Source organism: Motacilla alba, chromosome 2, assembly GCF_015832195.1.
Source record: "Motacilla alba alba isolate MOTALB_02 chromosome 2, Motacilla_alba_V1.0_pri, whole genome shotgun sequence".
Lineage (NCBI taxonomy): Eukaryota > Metazoa > Chordata > Aves > Passeriformes > Motacillidae > Motacilla > Motacilla alba.
Genome location: NC_052017.1, coordinates 142,605,037 through 142,626,699, shown reverse-complemented (window position 1 = coordinate 142,626,699; position 21,663 = coordinate 142,605,037). Strand labels below are relative to the sequence as shown.

Here is a 21,663-nt window from a genome sequence, read left to right as displayed (position 1 = left end):
CTGAGTTTAATGTTTAGGTTTAAATCCTGTGGAGACACCTTCCGTAGTTAAAAAGCAATAAAAAAGTACTTTGAAGAAAACAGAGAGGAGGAAACAACACACAAAGCCATGTTTATATTTCAGCAGGGTATCACTGAAGGACTGCACGTGAATGATTCAGAACAGAATGAGATTGGTTGGTTTAATTTCCAGTATGTTTCTTACTACAAAGAGTAAGACTCAATTTTCACAACCGTCTTTGTGATTTGTAACAATATGAATAAAAAGGAATGTTAATAATTTTAAACAGCAGATGTGAAGCAAATTTACAGAGGATAATTGTAAGAAAGATCATAGCATCTCATTTTGAATGGAATAGTGCCTTGCAATAAAACCATTAGGCAGAATCAAGCTGAGAATGCTAATTATCAGTATTGTCTCAAGTGCAAAGGTAGGTAATATAAGCATGTTCTAAAAAAAGGCTCTCAACTAATAGCTTTTTTATATCTCATGGGAAACTTCTCAGAGTCCAGTTAGTAGCATATTTTGGTACTTCTCTTAGAGACTGTTCAGCCAGTTTGGTTTGATACTGGCCAAGAGGTCTAAAGTTTGTTGGTGAGTACAAAGGAAAACCCCTGAGATAATAGCATGAGTTTCCTTTCCTGAGGAGTGCAGCTGGAAGTCCACTCCCTGCTGGGAAGTGCAACAAACAGTTGTTTTATGTTTCTAAAGAGAGAGTGTTGATCTGTGTTATTTATCTATATCTATATGTAATGGGTTGTAAATATTGCTACCAGTGGGCTAATGCTGAGCTTTTGTATAAGCATTGTGACTAAGAAGATTTTGCAGTACAGTGGGCTTGATTGTGGTGATTATGGATCCTTTAATGATCCTATGAAAAAGCAACAAAATGTAAGGATTTAATTTCCCCCTTTACACACATAGATGTGCATGTGAGTACACGTGACCTTCTTGTCTCTTTTAGTCAGTGGTGAAAAGAGAAGCCTGAAGTTGTGCTGTTGCTGTAGTTCAGCTGGAAAGCGTATGCTTTCTCTTTCTTTTAAATAGCCACCTCTATCTTAACCTCTCTTTTATCCTTCTTGTTTCATTTCTTAACAGAAGAAATATAAAACTCTTTCTGATGCAGAAATAGAAACTTACAATGCCAGTAGAGTCTTTTAATTTCTTGTTTTTCTCTTGGTTAAGAGCTAAAAATCAGTATGGTGCTGGAGGTAACTTCCTGCTAAACAAGAGTCTGTAGGACTGTCAGACCTTAGACATGGTGTGCTCTGGGAGCCTTCTGTCCAAGCTGGTGAGAGATGGACCAGGTAAGGGATCTGCAGGGTGGGTGGGGCATGGACTGGGTTGCCAAGCCCAGAGGGTGGGGGTCAATGAAGCAAAGTCCAGCTGGCATCAGGTTGTAAGTGGCACCAGTGCCTTCCAGGATCAGTTTTGGGATTGGAGCTATTTGGTTTCTTTTAATTGTGTGGATGGTGAGCTTGAGTGTGATCTCATCAAGTTTATTTGGAGGACACCAAGTTGTTCAATGTGCTGACAGAAGTCACCCTTCAGTGGGACCTGGAGATACAGGCCTGATACAGGAGGTGCCTTGTGTGACTCATTGAAGAGAAATATGAAATCTGCCCCAGGGATGGATGGAGCAGTACAGGCTACTACATGTGCAGCAGTACAGGCTGGCCAGAAGACAGTTTTCTAAGGAAGAGCCTTGGACTCAGGTGGAGGAGCCGTTGAGTGTGGGTTCACAGTGACAAAGGCCAGCCACATACTGGGCTGTGTGAGTAAAGCTGCAGCCAGAAAATAGTGGTACTTCCGCCCTGTCAGGAACTGTGAGACCACATCTAAAGTACCGTGTTTGGGGTTCACCAACACGTGAAAGAAGTTATAGACTGCCACAAGTCCAAATGAGGATCACCAAGGTGATTAGGGGCCTAGAGCACATCACTTAATGAGGGAAAACTAGAATTCTTCAGCCTTAGACAAGAGACCAAGGGAATATTGATTTCTCCAAGTATGTGGTGTATGTAAAGGGAGAAAACTGACAGAGCAGAAATTCTGATTACTTTTGTGAAGGTTTTGAAGGGGTGTATTTGTCGTTTTTTTATTATTATTATTATTATTTTGGGGGCTTGTTTGTTTTGAACCATGAGTCTGGTGAACAAGTGCTCAGAGAGAATGTGAAACCTCTTGTCCTCAAAGACATTCAAAACTCCACTTGACTAAAGAAGTAGGCTCCTTAAAATTGTTTGGACTGCATGATTTAATCTTTCAGAACTTAAGGAGGCAGAGTAAAGTGGTTGTTTAGTTTCATGAATGTGTTTTTGTGTTTTCAGGTAGGAGTTTACAGTGAGCTTATTCTTGGAAAAACAGCATGTGTAACACATATAAACCTAATAAAACTGGTGTAAGAAAAGTGATATTTTTTTTCCTTCAGTGAAAGACTGCTTTAATAGAGAAAATGGGATACTACTCACGCTTCTGCAAAAGTGTAGTTGAAAAGCTTATCGAATTTGTGGCTTTGTGTGATTAATATGAATAGTTTGAATAGTTATTGAATGTTGGAAAATTATATAATTATTTTTAAATGATCAATCTGTACTTCTAGAAGGTCAGCTAACTTATTCTGTAAAGTTATAACTGTACTACAGCTTGACTGTGTCTCTGCTGGGTTAATTTTATTATTAACTTTTCTTTGTAGGAAGGTGATTTGAATTCTAGAGCTCCCACTTTAAATTTACTACACTAATTTCCTTTCTTCTTGTAATGTATTTTACTTTTCAAGTAAATTATCTTTTGATTTTTTTGATTCTCAAAGAAGAATTTTGGACTGAAGAGGGGAATACACCTCAAGAACTGTCCTTAATACAAAACTTAATCTTTTCTGTAGCACTTCAGAAAAAATTACTAGGGACGGGGGAGGCAGGAAAGAATAAAATATAGCAGGTTTTGTTTGTTGGGAGAGTTGTGTCATCTTATGAGACTGCACTGGGAATTTGATATCCTATTTTGGTTTGGTTTTAAAAACTTAATTTTTTAAAATCATTGAGTATAGGGAATTTTTTCCTAATGGCTAATCTAAACCTACTATATTTCAGTTTGAAGCCAGTCCTCCTTATTTTATCACTACATGCTCCTGTTGGAAAAAGTCTCTTTCCAGCTCTATTGTAGCCTCCTATAGGTACTGGAAGACGCTATAAGGTTTCCCTGGAGCCTTCTCTTCTCCAGACTTAAGAAGCCCAGTGCCCTCAGATTGCTTTCATAGGAGAGGTGCTCCAGCTCTCTGATCATCTTTGTGGCCCTCCTCTGACTTGCTCCAGCAGGTCCGTGTCCCTCCTCTGTTGAGGACCCAGGGCTGGACACAGCACTGCAGGCAGGGCCTCACCTCCTTCCACCTGCTGGCAACGCTTTTCTTTGTGCAGCCAAGGGTACAGTTGGCAACTGCATGTTGCTGGCTCGTGTCTGATTTCTTTTTTTTTTCCTTTTTTTTCTTTTTTTTTGACCACCAGAATGCTCAAGGCCTTCTTGGCACTGCTTCTCTCAATCCATTCATCCCCACCCCTGCCTTCTGATATGGGGAGTTGCCTGGACCCAGGTGCAGGAAGTTGAGCCATTGATTCAAACACTTTGGATGTGGTCATTGAGCCAATTCCTTGCCATCCAACTTGTATCCATCAAACCTGTATCTCTCTAATGAGTGACAAGGATGTTGTGTCTGACCATGTCCTAGGCCTTACAGAAGCCAAGGCTGGTGACATGAAAAACACATGAAAATCAAAATACATGAATGCGATGCTCATGCAAAACCAACAAAACCCTTTTAATTAATACTTCTACACGTCAGTGTCGTAGGCTTCAAAGTACTACACAATGAAAGTAGTTGAGCTGTTTTGTGCAGTGTGTAGTAAGGAAATGAAGACAGCTGTTAGGAAAAAATGTAATGGTGATGTTAAAAGCAGCTTAGGATGCTTTTGTTCACTGATGACAGAGTGCTTGTTTACAACCTTCAAAAACTATTTGTTAATTGTCAGTTTATGAAACTGTTGAATTTTAATAAAGTTGAATGAGGCTAGGATGAGTGGAACAGAGTGTGAAAATTGTGCCAGGCTGTGCCACGTTGTAAGTAAGCAGGACCATGATGATCCATCCCTGTGTTCTTAATAATGTAATATACAATGGTGATGGTGTTTGTGAAATCAGTGGGAATGGATGACTTTAACTAAGAATTTTTAAGGAGGTAGCTTAAATCTAAGATACACGGATGTTGTTGGCTGTGTTTTGGCTTTGTATTTTTCTTTCCTCACTAAGTGTCATAATTATGGGGATATTTGTTAAATGAAGAATGATGATGCTATGATAATGCAAGTGGGATATCCTGACTATGTCTGTTGTCCAATCTCTTGTCTTGGAAATTTTTGTTATCTGTGTTAGTCATTAAGTTGAAATGTGTTAAAACAGACAATGAGTTTATAGCAGACAAGAATTTATAACTAACTAGAAATAGAAAGTTGAATGAAGTTGCCTTAAATGTTTTGACAAAGCTGTTTATTTTTACTGTAAAACTGGTCTCACACAATCAATTTTCCAAACGTTATAAATGATGCTTTGATTTCTTTTGCAAATTGTTCTTCATATGAGACTTTTCCAAAATTAAGCTTTTATTATTTGATTTGGGAAAAGCTACTTGGACAAAACAATAAAATATTGATTCTTTTGCAAGGCAGATGGATATATATTTTTTCGTTTTCTAGTATATTGTCATAGCTGCAGCACTTAAAATGGTACAATTTTTAGGGGATGTTTTGTGGCAGGGGTTTTCCCCTGTTGCCCCTTTGGTTGGTTGTGGTTTTTCTTCCCCCACTTCTAGTCTCTTTCAGGGAGGGATGAAAGAAGCCTAAAGAGACTCTTTGATGTGAAGACCTACTTAAATTATTTTTCACTGTTATGATACCAGAACTGTCTGCTCACAGATTTGGAAAAAATTATGGTATTCCTTAGGTGATATGATTCAATCATACAGAGGAGTAAAATCTTTTGGGGTGGGGTCACTTGCTGAAGCTCAAGTGTCCAAATATTGTCTTCTCACTAGTACAGTTATAAGGAAAGAGATGCTAGATCTCTCTAAATCCTCCTTTTAGAAAATGTTTATAATCCTCTGGTGGCAGTTTTGTTGCCAAGCTTTCACAGGAAGTGCTTGGAAGGAGACCTTGTTTAAACTGGCAGAGAAAACATGAGAAGAAATGCCATTTTTTCTTTGCTGACGGTTTGCAGGTTTAATGAAGCTCTTTGCTTCTGACTTAAACCCTCAGATTCACTTCCTGCCCTTCCCTGTCTCCCCATTTCATTTGAAGTGCTCCATATGCTTCCTTGCTTGCTTTTTTCCACCATGTCTAGGACAGGTTTTTCAAATTTTTTTTCCTGTGGTTAAAACAGCTGTAATGGTGTTGCTTTACTTCAGCAAAGTCTGCTCTATTTGCTGAACTCATGTGCAGTTTAGTACAGCTTCCTGTTTTTCTCATCCTATTTAATTAGGCAACAAGTTGCAGCAAAGCAGCTTCCTTTAAAATGAATCAGTGAATATTGTGCATATTGTAAATATGAAAGCAATTCATGTCTCTTTGAATCTTAAAAATCGTGGGTATTTTTCTATAGCTTTAATGTTTGTGTGGAAGGCCAAACCTGGTTGCATACAAAGCAATTGTCTCCCTTTCTGTGTATTCCTTTTCAGTTTGATTTGGTTTACTTTTCGTTCTCTGTTGCTGCCTTTTGATGGTAACAATAAAGATCTGTCCTGCCTTATTTTTTTTCTCTCATGATCTCAATTGCTTCATGACATATAACTTGTTCCTACAAGTAATGGTGCTATTTCATTGGGTCCAGATGAGTGTATGCCATTAGATAACTCATCAATAAAATTGACAAGTACTTATTAAAACTGTCTCATTTGTCTTGCAGTGAGGATGGTATAGTGTGATTGTTCTTATAGCAATGCAGCTGTTTCTTTGAAACACTCCCTGTGTGTTTGCTGTGAGAAAAGCAAAGGGAAATGAGGAGTTAATACAATGTAGCTGGTGCAGAGCACAGTTCATCTTGGAAACCTGGGAAACAATTACAGACTTGGCCATTAATACGAAATCATTGATTGGTTCATGACTCAAACTGGGAAACTACTGGGTGGAGTGATGACATTTTGCTTGTAGTTGAAGTATGCTGAAAGCACATGTACAATGTGTACAAAGATATCTGGATGGATGCCTCTTCTCTGATAGAGTGATTTTGCCTGTTGTAAACATGCACCTGGACCTTTGCCCACATGCCAAAAGTTAAACCAGAAGGTTGTGCTTCAGACTTACTCAACAGGACATTTTGGAGTATCGTTCTCTCATCAAGTTGCTGTATGACTCTCTAATTTGAAACAAGCCTATAATCTTGTGGTAGAAGAAGAAAACTTGAACTTTGTTCATCGTTAAGGAGAGCTGGAACTTGGCCTGAGGCTTTAAAAGTAAGTAGATGCACCTGTAGTGAATGTTATTAGGTGCAAGAAACACCCTAGGTGGTGTTAGTGATTCCTGTATGCCAGTGAGTGAAGTGCTGTGCTTGTAGGACTTCCCAGTCATTATGGATTGGACGACCAACCTGCTGAATAATTCCACCATTTGGGGAGTTTATGGTGCTTCTGCTGGAAGAATTTACCAATGTAGTTAAAGCTTGACCACGATTGAGAGTTTTTAAATAAAGATTAGATCACTCTGAAAACAGCTGTAGATGAGTTAAATGTAAAAAATACTAGGGTTTGAATAGTGTGAATTTTTGACTATTGCTTATACATGCAGAAAGTCTTTTTAGTGTTGTTTCCTGTCTGTGAAAGCAATTGCAGGAAAAAAAAAATTTCTCTTGGTCAGCTGAATGCTAGCGAAGTGGGTTTGTTCCTGTCCAGTTAATGAATTTTTCTGAGGTAACCAAAAAATCATGTAGTGTGTTTTCCCCATGACTAGTTATTGGAATTTCTTAATTTCTGAGAACTTGCCTGGAAGTTGAGTAGCCTAGCTGAATGAAGAGAATACTGAGGCCTCCATGGGAAGGCAGCTGAATGTATTAGTTGACCATAGAAAACTTTTCAAAAAAGGCTGGTGTACTGGACACTTAACCTTAATGGAAGATCTTAACTCTGATAGGTCATCTTAGTGTTTTTGACAGGGCCCCAGGTAAATTAATTCAGATTGTAAAATTCTGAGGTATAGTAGAATCTCATAAAATGGCAAAAGAAAATTTAAGATTTCTGTTTTCAATGCAGGATTTGAGTAGCATGTAGTTTCAATGGGAAGGAAAGCAAGCCTAGAAGTTTATAATGAAAATAGACCGAAAATGTTTTAAAAAGCAGTTCACTGAGCACCACTCAGCCTATTGGGAAGATGGGCTGGGATAAATTAAAATGGAAGTCTGTAGAGACAGATGGTCATTTAGGGATGTGTCTTACATGTGGTAACAATTAGGATGTGAATGGAGCCTGCAACTGGGCTTCTGTGTTCTGTACTAACCTTTTTACCCTCTGTGTGTCAGGGTATATTCACACACATCAATACAAAAAATATATGCACACCTCAGTATAAAACTGAGTGGAGCTACTGCTTTTCTGTGGCTGTGCTGTGGTTTCTGGCCCACTAAGCAATGTACATGCAGGATATAGACAACCAGTGCTCTTTCTTCATCAATATGGGCATTTAAATGAATTCAGCTGATGCATAAAGAGTTGACCCAGGCATCTCACTTCTCTCCTGAAGCTTAAAGACAGTTGGTAATAGGGTGGTATAGAATCATAGAATGGTTTGAGTTGGAAGAGACACTCAAAGGCTTATATTTCCTACGTCCCACTGGTGAGAAGGAAGATCTTCAACTGGTTCATGAGCTTTGGTTTATTTGACTGCATTGTAGTGTCAAACAGGCTTCCTGTACTCAATGACTTGGTTTGTGTTGGACTTTTATTTTGTGGATTAATCTTTAGAACAATTTTGACCATTCTTAGGAAGCTTTTAACTGAGTTTGAAGAAGCCCTAGTTCATACTTTATGTGAAGTTTTTAAAGCATTTTTTCTTCTTTTTATTAATAAAGGAATTAACAAAATGGAATACAGCAATATGTTGGTTGAAAAGATAGTTTGTGTAGAAAAATGAAATGTATACAGCAGAATAATAGATGTGATCCTCAAGTGCATACGATACATGGATATTATGAGTTGTGCTGTCTTGGATGTTGCTTTCCAAAAAATTGGATGAGACATGTGATGAAGTATAGAGCCAAAGGTAGATAATGAAGGTTTATGACCATGTTCCAGGATCTGCTAGGGACCAGTTATAGTTAGTACTTAATGAGTTGAAGCATCATGGTGTTGCTCCAAAATGTTTGACTCAGAAAACTTTCATTTCAGCTGAGGAACGGGTAAGCAATGTTTGAAAACTTCAGCAGTATTAAACTTGAAACTAAATTGAGGAGTATTTTAAAAGAAATTTTATTAATTCCCGCTCAGACTTTGAGCAGAACATTTGGATAGTACTTTCTACCCAACTTTCCGTTCTTCTGTTTTACCTTGTATGTCTCGTCCCTTCTTGAAAGGCCTAGAGTTGACTGATATCAAGTCTGTGTAGATGGCTCTTAAATGCTTCAGTGCTTGTAGCAAGACCTCCAGAAGACTTGGATAACAACCTTTTCTATAAAAGCTGCTTATATTTTGCAGAGATAAATGTATTGTTCACAATTTGGTTGATTTTGTTTTTGTGGGTAGTTCGTTCTGAAAGACAGTGTATGTCCCTCTAAATTGTACTGGTTCTGTCCTTGTCATCCTGCTATTAATTCTATCCTGTTATCCATTTTTGTAGCTGCATTAACATAGAGCTTCTGAGACTCCCTGGCTTATGTGAACATGATAATGAGAAAACTGAATGGTTAGGAATTGAAACACATTGTGGGTGGAGAAGTGTGCTATGATTGAAACAGTAAAAAGTTTACTTGCTCTAGATATTCTCAAAAGTTGTTTGGTTTGTCAGATTTTTCTCCAGAAATTGCCACCACATTGAGTCAAATCACAATTTCTCGTAATCCTGTATCCTGCCCTTTAACAATCACTGATCAATAGCATCTGTCCTGGGGAGAACATTAACAGGAAAACTTAACCGTGAAACTATTTCAACAATCTGCTCAGAAATTTTCTGAGCTGAGGATGATAAACTATTAAACACACAGATATCTTGAATATTGTTCTCATTAATTAGAATTTGTTAGCATCTATGCAAATGTAAATTTCACATCTTACCTATGTGATGTTTAGGATAAAAAGCTGAGTTTTTAATAAAACTTGCATCCTTATGATTAAATCTGGCATTTTAATTGTATGAGAAAATAATTAATCATTCTGTGTTTATTTCCTCTGTTCTTACAGACTGTAGACATCTATTGCTTTACATCAATCACTTCTTTTTGAGCTTGAAGAGCATTAGCATACACATATTTAATCCCACCCCCTTAGGAAGTGTATCCATAGCTGAGGTCAACCTAGTTGCCTTCTTATATCCCTCTTTTAACTTTTTGAGATGCAAAGAACAAAATGCAGATGTACTATGAACTTCCATCTTGGTATAATAATGCCTTTTGTGCTGCTTTTACTCTGTCCTCAGTGGTTTGATATCCTGGTAGCTCCTGAATATTCAAGGATAGTTCAAGAAAACTCTTTTATAACTGCAGCATGTATTTTGTCTACCATGGTCATGGTTGATTCAGACTCACACATTATATATGTCAATTTAAAAAAAATGGGGTTTTATGTGCATTGCTTTATGCCTTTACATACATATTTTTCATCTGCTCTCTTAATGGGCAGTTAGAATTTGAGATGTTGCATGACCTCTCCACATCTAGTTTTCATTTTTCTTTCTTGAACAACTTATATAATCAGTGAACTTTGTCATTTTACCAACCACATTCTTTCAAGACAGTGTAGGGTGCATTGAGCTGTACAGATGGCCGAAGTGATTCCTGATGACTTCCCTTGAATGGCAAAATGGACATTTTGGAGTTAATTCCTATTTCCTTTAATTCTAAACAGTTACTGCTCTGGAAGAATGGCTTTTCCTCATCTCATGTCAGTTGTTTTTTTATCAAGCACCTTTGGTGTTGAGCATTGGTAGATCTTGTTGAAAATTCAGGTAGACTATATCAAGCAGGTTGCTAACAAACCTATTTGTCCATCAAAAAGCAGCTGTAGTATATTAAATGACTTGGATCCTGAGGTATCTCTTCAATAAAAAATTCTTGGTTTGTGTTATTTTTGTTCTCCCTCCCCCCATGTTTCTCAGTTTCTTTGTCATTTTGAGGTGCGGGAATGAGAGAGGAGGTTCACAGCAGAATTAAGACAAGCTTTTTTGCTTTCAATGTGTTTGAAAAATATATTGGTTTGTAGGCATTTAGAAAAATTGTTGCTGCAGATCTCCTGGTTTGTGATGTTTGCATTCAGTTTGCAGAGTGCTTCTATGATTTCCTTATTTGCCCATGACTTCATCTTTTTGGAGGATGTCTTCTTTTAGTAATCTCATTTACCATTTTGCCATTGTGGTCTTTCTAAACAGCTCTGTTTCTTAAATGACAGACATTCATTTTCTTAGGTACAATTACTTAAAACATTATAACCAAAGATCTGAAGTTTTGTGATGGAGAACAGGAGATCTCCAACATACTTTGTTGGAAAACTGTAATACTGAGAATTATGTATGAGTATTGTAATTTAATGGAAGTAAGTCTTTATACTGTTTCACCAGGAGACCATCTCATATTAAACATAATTTTAATCTACTTTCCAAAAGTTTTTGTGTTTTCAAATAAGCTTAAGTTAATAATGCAAATATTTGAACATTTTCAGGAAAAAAGACCCTTTTAGCCAGCTGACCTTTGCTAAAAACATGGCCAAGACTTTTATAAGCATTCATTTTCTATAAGCATTTCCATAAAATGCTTATAGAATGCTTATAGAAAAATTTTACCTTAGAAGTACACTGGAGACATGAGCATCTAAATTCAAGTGGGAGTGCTGAACATATTTTCCATGCATTGTCCTTCTCCACTGAGGTGATGTTCAAAATGTCAGGAGACTTCCTTCTTTCTGTGTGAAAAATGAGACAGCACTTCTGTGGGTCAGCAAACATTAGAATACCCTGGTTAGAAGTTGTCATCTGAGAATTGGGCAGATGCTTACTTCAAAAACATGGACAAGTGCTTAAATCTGGGCTAATTAATTTGGTAGAATCAGGGGTAAGGTTCACAGTGTTACATGAGCTTAGTTAAATGAGTTGAATTAAAAATATTTATTCTTTACAATGTTACCCATGTGTTTTTACAGAGATTTTTGTCCCCTTCTCTTGTCCTTATGTCAGTGCACTGCTGGAGCTGCATTAACCACACAAGTGCCTGCACAGGAAATGGAAACTTTCTTGCATGTGCTGCAAGAGAAGTTGTGACACGATTGTGCAGGTGGCACTGCTGGCAGGAAGTTCTGCCTCTCTGCAGGAAGGAAGTCCCTTCTCTGCCCTGCTCCTGAATAGGGTTGGTCAGAGAGAAAGGTGGGATTACCAGTCTTCAAGTGGGCATGATCAATTCGGGATTTAAAAATGTGTAGCCAGCCGCTTTTAGTTGCACTGTTGGCCAAATCATAGTATAACTTAAGTATAACTTTGGGGTTTTTTTGGTGGGTTTTTTTTGTTTTGGTTTGGTTTTTTGTGTTGCTTTTTGGCTTGGTTTTGTCTCGGCTTTCTTTTGATCACCTGTGCAACATGGCAGCAGTAAAGGGAGTAAGTCCTCCAGGCTTAACTTGTTAACCAAGCAGTTTCTTTGTTTCAATACAAGTTCTTATACCCAAGGGCAGGCGAGCCTCTGGTGTTACACAACCTTTAACCTGGGGTGGGTGCATGTGCAGCAGGAGTGGTGTTTGCTACCACCCTTCCTCCTCAGCCTGCTCTTCTCGCCAGGCTTGTGTGCCTGGAGCAGGGAGCCAGCAGCACAGTGCCATAGCAGTGGCTACTTCTTGGCTCTTGCTGCTGAAGAATTAATTGCCTGCTTCTCCTTGCTTTTTTTACTGTTGATTGGCCACTTGTGGTTCCTTTTTAGGAGTATATTTGTTTACTGGGCTGGATGTTTTGGCTGACAGTTTTTAAATGTGAAAAAAATACCAACAAGGCATCTGCTTCACAACTGGGATTGCACTGGGAAGGCAAAAATGAAAAAGTTCTGTGAAAAGAAAAAGGGATGAAAAGGGAGATCAAGTTCTTCAGGCAGTGTGGAGGAATAATCTTTTGTATTATCTTCAGCATGTGGCTCTCTTCATCTAGTTCCTTCTTTTCTTGACAGGATGGCAAAATGAATCATTAGATTGAACTAGGAGTTTGTTTGAGGCCTGAAGGTATGCAGAGTGTAGGGTTTTTTTTGGGATCTTTGATGTTCATTAGGCAGTAGTTCTGTGCCAGGTAATGTTTACTTTGCCTTTTTTAGTTTCCTTTGCAAACTGCAGTTGTACTGTTTCATACTTCCTCCTATAACTGTTGATGTTTCTAATTTAGCTTTTCTTTCCCAGATAACCTCGTAGGCTTTAGAAAATTTGGTTATCTGACTTCTGTGGAATTAAATTTAACACAAGAGAAAATAGAGAAGATGTGGTTTGGATTTTTTTTTCCTTTGTATTAGTGGGAGATTTTTTGGTTTTGTTTGTTTTTTTACAAAGGACTGTAATTTTTTTTCCACAGCATGTTAGTACTAAAGTTGCATATAATAGATAGGTTATCCCCATGTGGTCATTAAATTCAGTACTTAAAATATTACAGTCTTGATATCATGCTCTGTGCTTGCTTTTTATATTTTTCTTATGATAAACAGTAAATTGTATGTTGATTTTATTTTCTGTTTATGTTCTGAGTATTTAATTGCTTGTTTTTCAGATAATTTGAGATAAATGTTTGTTTTTTAAGTCTTAATGGAAACTCTTTACAGTCTTAAGAGATGACTTCATAAAATTAGCAGAACTTTACATTTGGTGTCATATTTAAACTAAAATACTGTTTAGAAAGAGAGTAGTTATGCCCTGCAAGTCATCATTTGCAGCAAACAGAAACTGGTTTTGCTTTGTTTCCTCAGTCTCAATTTCATTTAGTTCTCTCCGCTCCTCACACGGTCAACTTCTGTCTGAAATCATGTGGGCGAGCTGGTACTACAGCCAGGTGTCACAGGTGTTTACTAATCAGATTAAGAGAAACTGAAATAGAGAAAGGAACTTGCACGGAAGGTCAGAGTATTGTGACAACAGGAATGAAACATCTACGTGGTTTGTGTAGGAAGCTGCCAGGTTTCATCTTAAGGCCAGGAGCAGAGTAGATGCCTGTACCAAGGTTACTCTGCCTGATTGATAGGAGGATTGCTCTTTGAGGGCTGATGAATAAGCTGGATTCCTATCTCTGTAATCGTGTTATGACCCAGGATGGCCTGAACAGGTCACAGGGCACCCGTGCAGCAGCTGAGCCCTGTTGTTGCTTTCAGCCAGGGATACCACTGAGATGTTGCAGGCTGCCTAAGAGAAGTCTGAGGAGACAACCTGCAACCTTCTGGGTATTCTCACTAGCCTTTCAGATGTGTACTTCTTCTGTTTGGTAGTGAAGAGCATTTAGTGATTGTTACACCATTTCACCAAACAGGATTGTGAGACACATACCTGAAAAGCTTTATTTAATTCATGAAAGTTACAGCTTGCATGATAAAGTTGAATGAATGGTGAATTAAATGAATACATGGAATAAATAAATGTGAATAAATGGAATTATAAATTCATTTAAAAAATTACTCCTGAGATCAAAAGCAAATTGCAGCCACTGAAACAAGAAAAAAAAAACATTTCCAAATACATTGGGTCCTTCTTGGATAAGAGCTGGCTCTGTCCGACATGAAGGCAGCTTCTGGTGTCTTCTCACAGGAGCCACCTTGCAACCCATCTTTATTGCCCTGTCCACAGCTACCAAAACCTTGCCACATAAACCAAATGCACTAAATAGCATATCCACCTAGCAGAGAAGTTATTTTAATGTTGAATTTGAGGATGTCCTTATCCAAGTTGTGGTAACAACAGCTGTTAAGTATGGCTGTGGATTAGAATATAGAGTGGTGAAAGATTGATCAAAACATGCCTGACATCAGCACACAGTGCTGATAGTGCAATGCTTTGCATGAGACTCTCTGATGTGCAATTGCCTGAAAGTATTTGCCAAGATCTAGTTTGACTGTTAGTGTACTTAAAGGGCATTTAAATCAGTTTTTTGGAATTATTGCATGTGTAGCAAGTTTGACAATTTTGGGGGAACCAGACTTTGAGTAGAGTTGGTCTGGGAGTGGATGCAGTGCTTTTAGTGGTCAGTGTGCATCCCTTGTAGGTTTTGCAGAATGGATATAATGAGTGGTGCTGATGTCCAGGTTGCTGAGTATGTACAGGAGTTTCTGATGCACATCATGTGAACTTCTGTTGAGTCAAAAACCCCCTGGGAATTCAGACAGCTGCAGAAAATCCTCAATTTGTGTGGGCACAATTTCAGAGTTTGTTAACCTGTCATAGAACTTCACTGCTTGGATCATCCAGCTGAAGTGGGAACTTGTGCTTCTGATAGCCCCTTGAATAATCAAAAGGATCTTTGATGGCAATCAATAGGCAGCCGGGGTGTTTGGTAGCACTCCTGTCATTGGTAACTTGCTACATGGTAGAATTAAAAGTTCAGTACTATTTTGTTACCTTAAAATCACAATCAACTCCAACCACGGTAAAATGGAGTGCAAATTTAAAACATTCATCATGACTTTGTGAATGACAACACACAGTGCAAATGTTTCTGAATGAAGTAGGAAAAAAAATGGGAGAATGATATTTGATGAAGTTGCAACTGAATTCACTTAGAGCTTTTCTCCCCTCCCTCTCCCCTCTCCCTCACTGAGTCAGCTGGAGAACTGCCTGTCCCGAATTCTTTCTTTCATCATACCTCCTGCTGCACCTGGTAGAAAGCACAACCAGCCTTGATGCAGTGTTTGTGTGTATGACTAATCTTATCCTTGAAGCCATGGGTGGAAAAGAGGGAGAGGTCTAGACATAAAATTTTCTTCAATTTTTTTCTTTCTTTCTTGCAGCTGCAAATATGGGTCAAGTCTTGCAGACTAGCATGTTGTATTTGACAGGCTGATTAACAAATGTGTTTGCCTGAGAGCGTGGTAAAATTTTCTGTCCCTTTTTGTGACTTGCTAAGGTTATTATTCTGCAGAATCTGAGTTACCTTTTTTTTTTGATGGCACAGACTGTCACTTTATACACCAGCAATCATATTTTCTATAGCGTACTGAATGGGATAAGTATGTATCATTACAAGCATTGAATTGTGTGTAGCTGCTAAGAGGTCTACAGTTTTTGTGGTAACTGACCTCCAACTTATAATAACGGTAGGCAGTAACCCATGCCTGCTTATCAAGTGTAAACAGGGTGTGGAATGAATATTTGAGAAAAACAAACCGAAAACCCCATTACTTTTATGTGTAATTGTTGTTCTTCTGTCAGAATAAGGTGTATTCAGTTGTTCTTAACACAACTGTAATAAAATCATCTTCTTTGAAAAAGAATGGCTCATTCGAGAGTACTCATACTCTAAAGGTATTGTTAATGTATAATAAGTTACACAATTCAGTGGAAATAGTTAAATTGTATATTAATAAACATATTATTGCAAATATTCCCTATTTACTGTGATTTGTCTGTGATGAATGAGATGTAGCAAGACCTGTTAAAAATTACTCCCTTATGTTTACTGATGCCAGTGTTAAGTGAAAAGTTTCTGTTCTTAGATCAGTAGTACAGTAACTGCCCCAGTGATGACTTAGCTGGTGTTAAGACCACACAGATGTGTTATTCTTCTTGAGAGCACTCGAGATGGCTCAGAGGATACTGTTTACAGGCAAAGCAAAATCGTGGACAGCTTGTTTTTCATTCCTTTCCCCCAGCAGTTTAGATCGATTGGGCTGCAAGCTGGCAATTATGTTTCATCTTTGGAGGCCCTGAAAGATACCTTTTAGGTACCTATATGTTTTAGTGTCTCTCTTGGTACTTTTTGAAAATAATGCTTCTCCTGACAAGTGAATTGCTTGGAAACTGCTGGATGATTTGGAAAGTGTGTTTTCTGGTCGTAATACTCCTTGGTAATGCATGGTACAGAGATGCAGTGAAGGCCTGTAAATTGGGTAACTGCAACAATTGCACAGTGCTGTTAATAGAAACTTGTAAAAACATGGTCTGAGCGACTCTGAGTTTGTTTCAGACTGGGAGCATGCATTGGGGTACCTCATAATAGTTCAATTTCATTTTATTTGTAAAGATGCTGTATTTTGGTTATATATCTTAAGATTTGTAAAACAAAACGACCCAACTTATGTTGTATGCTCTATATTCATACATTGGTAATAACTGATTTTTCAAGACTTGGTTTTATTTTTATTAATATTGGTGAGTCATTTCTGCAGACGTTATTTTGTTTCCTTGTGTCACAAGAAATAATTTTAGAACTGCTGCTTCTGCTAATAAAGAGCAAAAAGCTTTATACTGACTCAAGGCATAAACAGAACAGAGGTCTCAACTGAGCATGCGACTGCTCAGGCATAACAAAATCAAAGCAGCTGGTTGAATAGCTTGGAGGTTTTTGTTTGTGCCAACCTTGCCAAGACATCTGTGTTCTATAAGACATTAAGGGGAGAAGTTGATTTCAAATAGTTGTATGTTTTTGACAGCCTGGCATTTGAATAAAGGGTTTGTGTAAGTTTCCTTGGTCAAAAATGCAGCATGCTTTTTACTGTGTCTTGCACTGCAGTCTTTCTGAAATTCCAAGTGTTTTAGTAAGAGTCTGTTTTAATTTGAAATTTTTAATTTGAAATAATGTGTCAATTTTATATTAGCTATTCTCTTACCAAGCAGAGAGGTATTTGGATTCATTGCAACAGTTGAAGTAGCATTGAGTTGTGACTTGTGAAAACCAGGGGGAGAATCTTTGCTTTTGGGGTTTTAGATTAGCTGTTGTATCACACAGCTGTGAAACTACAAGGTGCAGAAGTTATTTGACTTACAGCTGTGAATTTCAGAAATCAGTGCCAGAAGAATATTGTACAGTAGCTATGAGTGAATCTTTGGAATATCCTTTTTAAAGTAGACAATTACTTCCAGCTAATTGGTTTAGAATGCTTTTTCTTTCAGTTTCAAAAAGCTTGGAATATAACTGAGATTTTATTTTTCCCAAAGAGTTTCAAGATATCCAATACACACATTGTAATCTAACACTCGGCCTAACTGCAGGAGTCTGTGATACCACACTTCATTTTAAATTACACTTGTAGGATTCAGAAGATGCTGCTGTATCATGCAAAGTGCTCGCTTTCTTGTAAGACTGAGGATTCTCTGAATTCCGTGACCTCAGCTGAAGTCATTGACACTTTGTTGTAGGAATAGTACTTTATTTTGGCTAGGATGCTGCATTTATAAAGTTACATGCTGGTACAAATGGTTTAGTTCTTGAACTCAGAGAGCAGTTGAGAAGAAGAGCTAAGATGCTACTAATTGCTGTGTGATGTTTGTTTATTTTAATTTTCAAGTCCCATGCGTAAGAGCATGCATACATTTGTTGCATCAGGTAAACGTGTTATTACTCAAGTGACCATGAAGTTTTACCTTGTTGAATTAAGGCACTTCAAGGTGTTAACAAACATTACTCAAAGTAATGTACCAAACAACCTGAAAAAATCTCTGGAATTTAAATGTCTTACTTATTCAAAGAAGTCTTACATGTTTCATACTGCTAATAGTTAAGTGTGAACTATTTGTTTGTGGAACTCATAATTACAGGCCAAAACCTAAGTCATTGTTTTTCATAGTTTCACAGACAAAGTTTCTGTATCATCTATTCCTGCAGGGCCAGGCCTGGTGAGCAGCTGAAGGTGCTGTCTGTGCATGAGCCTGAGCAGGGCTGTCTTAACCTCTCTTCCAGCCCTGAGCTGCACATTCTGTTGTGCTTCATGCAGGAATGCACATGGAAGGCAGCAGCAGCAGAGTTTGGGTTGTCTACCTGGGATACCATTTCTGGAATAAAATTTGAAAAATCTGGAATAAAATTTGAAAAAGTTCTGCATTTTTTTCCTTCCATTTTATTAGTAGTGCTTATAGTAAAACCTTGGGAACAATTCCTTTCTTTCTTTTTTAACAGCATGGTTTTTAGATTTGTATTTTATCATAGGAATTAGGGGTCAGTTAATCTATGAATGTACTCAATTGTTTTGTTAGACTGTGAGTATGTGATGTGTTCTTTGGTTGTCTTGTAGTTATCTGCTGAAAAAAGCATGTTAAAATGTGTCACTTGTCTGGTTTTGGGTAGGTAGTGGAGTTTGTGGGGTTTTTTTGGAAGGATGTGAGGTTTTCTTGAGCTCTCAGCACGAAGGGCTGCAGATAAATGTGGTTTGCAAGCTGTTTGCAAGGCACTGATTGACTGACAGAGAGACAGAGACAATGGGAATAATGGAGAATTGAGGAAAAAAACATTAAATTCTCCAAGTAAAAGTGGGAGGAGGAAGGGACTAGGTGGAAGAGAGGCTAGGAGGAGGGTGGGTGAACTTAGACAAACACGGTAAGGATTCAGAAAGAAAGAGGAGCCCAGAGAACTTTACCAGCAGGCAGAGAAAAGGACATGGTGTTATGTGAGTTGGCTGTAGATTTTCAAGTCAGTAAGTTAAAACAAATGTAACCAAAAGGGATTTTAGTTTTAGCAGCACACGACAAGGCAGCCTTTGGGAAACCAGAGCACAGAGGTGCTTGTAATGCAGCTTCTTGGAGCTTGTTGATCTTGCCAAGGCCTGAACTTGGTGAGGGTGAGATTTTCTGGTTTTGCAGTGGGTTTTATGTAGTTTGGGGTGGTTTTTTTTAAACTTCATTTATTTAATCCAATCTTTGACAAATTCTCTGATCTCTGGGATACAGATGAAGAATGTGTATTATCTTGAACAGCTCTGCTGGTAAATGAGTGCCTTGATTTCCTCTAAAATAGCTGTGCTGGCTTGTACATCTTCAGCTTTGCTTTTACTTTTTGGGGAGGAGTAACCCTACAGCTTTCCACTTTTAACCTGTTGTCTCTTGTCTCTTGGTGTCTTCCACATTTGTCCATACTTGGCTCTGGCCTTCTGTGTTCTTTTGCTTGTAGACTTAAAGGGAACTTCTTTGACTTCATGTTACCTCTTATCCTTGCTAGGGACTCCCTTTGAGTGTGCTCAAATGTTACATATATCTCTTTCATGTTGTCAGTAAAAACTTGAAAAGAGTGCTGTCTGTCATGCTAGCAAGTGCTGTCTTGTTGAACTCCTCCTCTGTGTAGGAAAACATTTTCATTTTCTTTCATCTGTTGCCTTTATCACATCAGAGACTTTGCTTGACACTTGCAGAGTTCTTACCCCAAAGGAGTTTGTCTTCTGTTTGGGAGCTTTGGAAGTATATGTGAGAATACTCCTGCCTTTGCTATGATTTAACATTTTTTTTCCTTTTTCAGTTTTACATTATATTATCTATGGGGAAGTAGTCATTAATTGCTCGAGTCCTTATTGCTGTAGAAATTAATTTATTTTCCTCATTTTGTTAAGGAGATAGGGAATGGCATGTACATCCTAGCAAGTTTCTGAAGATTTGCAAACTTTCAAATAGATCTTTAGTAAACAATAACTTTTTTTGGTATGGTATTAAGTTGTTAATGTTGGAAAAGGCTGCTAAGGTCATCAAGTCCAGCTGTCAATCCAGCACCACCACCATGTTCACCACTAAACTATATCCTCAAGTGCTAGCTCCACTTGTTTTTTGAACAGTTTCAGGGATGGTGATCCCACCAATGCCCTGGGCAGCCTGTTCCAATTGACATCACCTTAACTCCTTGAGTATGGTACAATGTGTACAATGGTGCACTCCTCTCAAGCTTTATTCTGAAAGCCAGGAGAGAAATTAGTCTGTGTGGTAAAAGGCTCATCTCCAAAACCACAAAGGGACCCAGTGGAATGGTGACAGATGGGGAAATGGAGCATCCTGACCTGGTTCTTTCCAGGTCTGCCACAGGAAGGTGATAATTTCCATGAGACCTATGGGATGGAGGGGAAGACCATCCGTAAGTTCTTCAGAATGTGTAATGGAATGTTTAGAGGAAGGGCAAAAGGCAGGGTCTGTGATTCTGTAAAGGAGGATTCAAGGTGATTGGGGGAATAAAGGGGTTAGTCATGTATTTCTGGGTGAGGGGGCTCTCTTCTAAATATATTTGCATATATGGAGTACCAGTGTCAGCCCGCAGTCAGGACTGAAGTGGGGCCATTGGGTGTTAGGGGCCCCTGCACTTTTTCCAGTCAGCTGGAGAGTGTGTCCTGTGTAGAGCTGTCTGTGTGCACCAAAAGCAGGGCTGGTATTGGCCTGGAGAGTGGCTCAGAGGCTTGGAGCCAGGTATTGAAGCAGCCAGAAATCTGGGAGAGACAGAGAACAGAAGTCTGCCAGCTGGCTGATTGAGGGACTCACAGGTCCAAGGCAACTCCTGCAGATATGATAAGGTCTCGGGCCTGGTTGAGGGTTTGAGTGTGGTGTCTGTGCACGAGGCACGTCACACTGCAGGGATGTAGTTCTGTCCATGTCAGCTGTATGGAGCCCAGCACGAGGAGTCCTTTGTGCTCTTTCTGTCTGCTGGAAGTACACACTCAACCTTTGTCCTGGCCGGAACAGGAATGTGGAACCTCACCTTTACTGAGCTACCAGAATCAGCAACACATGAGCCATTTGGAGGAGTTTGTGTCTGTGGTTGTCTTTGTCTTCTGCTGTCTTATGGGTGTGGCTAAAAATGGTACACGGTAGACTCTGGATATCTAACAAGTCCATTAGGCTCTTTACAGATTTCAGTTCAAAATAAGGTTTTTTTGGTAAATTATATGTCTAAGGATAGCAAATCATCATTGAGATATAGCAAATCTTCAGGTTTTCTTTTTTGTTTGTAGAGCCCTCTGAATCTTGTTATCAAGAGGGTCTCTTGACTCTTCCTGCAGTAACTTAGTCATATCTGCACGACCTATAACCCACAGTTCCCACTTTCAAGGAACAATAATGAATAAAATGTATAGAAATTGACATAAAATTTACAGAAGTGGAGGACGAGCAAGGATAGTCATCTTATTATTGCCTTCAGAAAATTAGCCTCATCTGACACTAAGGAGTCTTTGGTAGGGGTCTCAATTTTCAACACTGCAGTGTTCTAATTTGGAGCATGAATGTTGTTTTGAATTAAATTTCCTTAATATTCCTCTTACCGTTCTGTGTTTTATATCAGGGAACAGCTTTATAGGAGACAAAACTGGATTACTTTTGTATGAAAAGAAACTGGAGGATGCACTGTCAGGTATTGCTGAGCATTCAGTTCATAGAGCAGTTTAGATCTGGTCTGGAGTAAGCCTGCTTTTGAATTGTATCTTATGTGGATAAGTTTTGTTTCACAGATCCTATCCTACTATTGGGTTCTACTTGTATCTATAGATTTTTTTTCTATTTCAGCAGCACAAATATATGGGATGGTT

General features: G+C 38.5%; 1 protein-coding gene across 6 annotated transcripts in view; it reads left to right on the top strand.

The window, feature by feature from the left end:
• Window positions 1-21,663, top strand: part of ASAP1 (ArfGAP with SH3 domain, ankyrin repeat and PH domain 1) — a 145,833-nt gene that overhangs the window by 35,876 nt on the left and 88,294 nt on the right. Inside the window, exon 2 of one of the 6 annotated variants that reach the window (XM_038127154.1) lies at window positions 1,186-1,307. The exons of the other annotated variants lie outside the window; for them this stretch is intronic. Within the exon in view, the coding sequence (XP_037983082.1) occupies window positions 1,299-1,307 (9 nt within the window). The 5' untranslated portion in view covers window positions 1,186-1,298. The remainder of the gene's footprint in view (window positions 1-1,185; window positions 1,308-21,663) is intronic. 6 annotated transcript variants of the gene reach the window in all.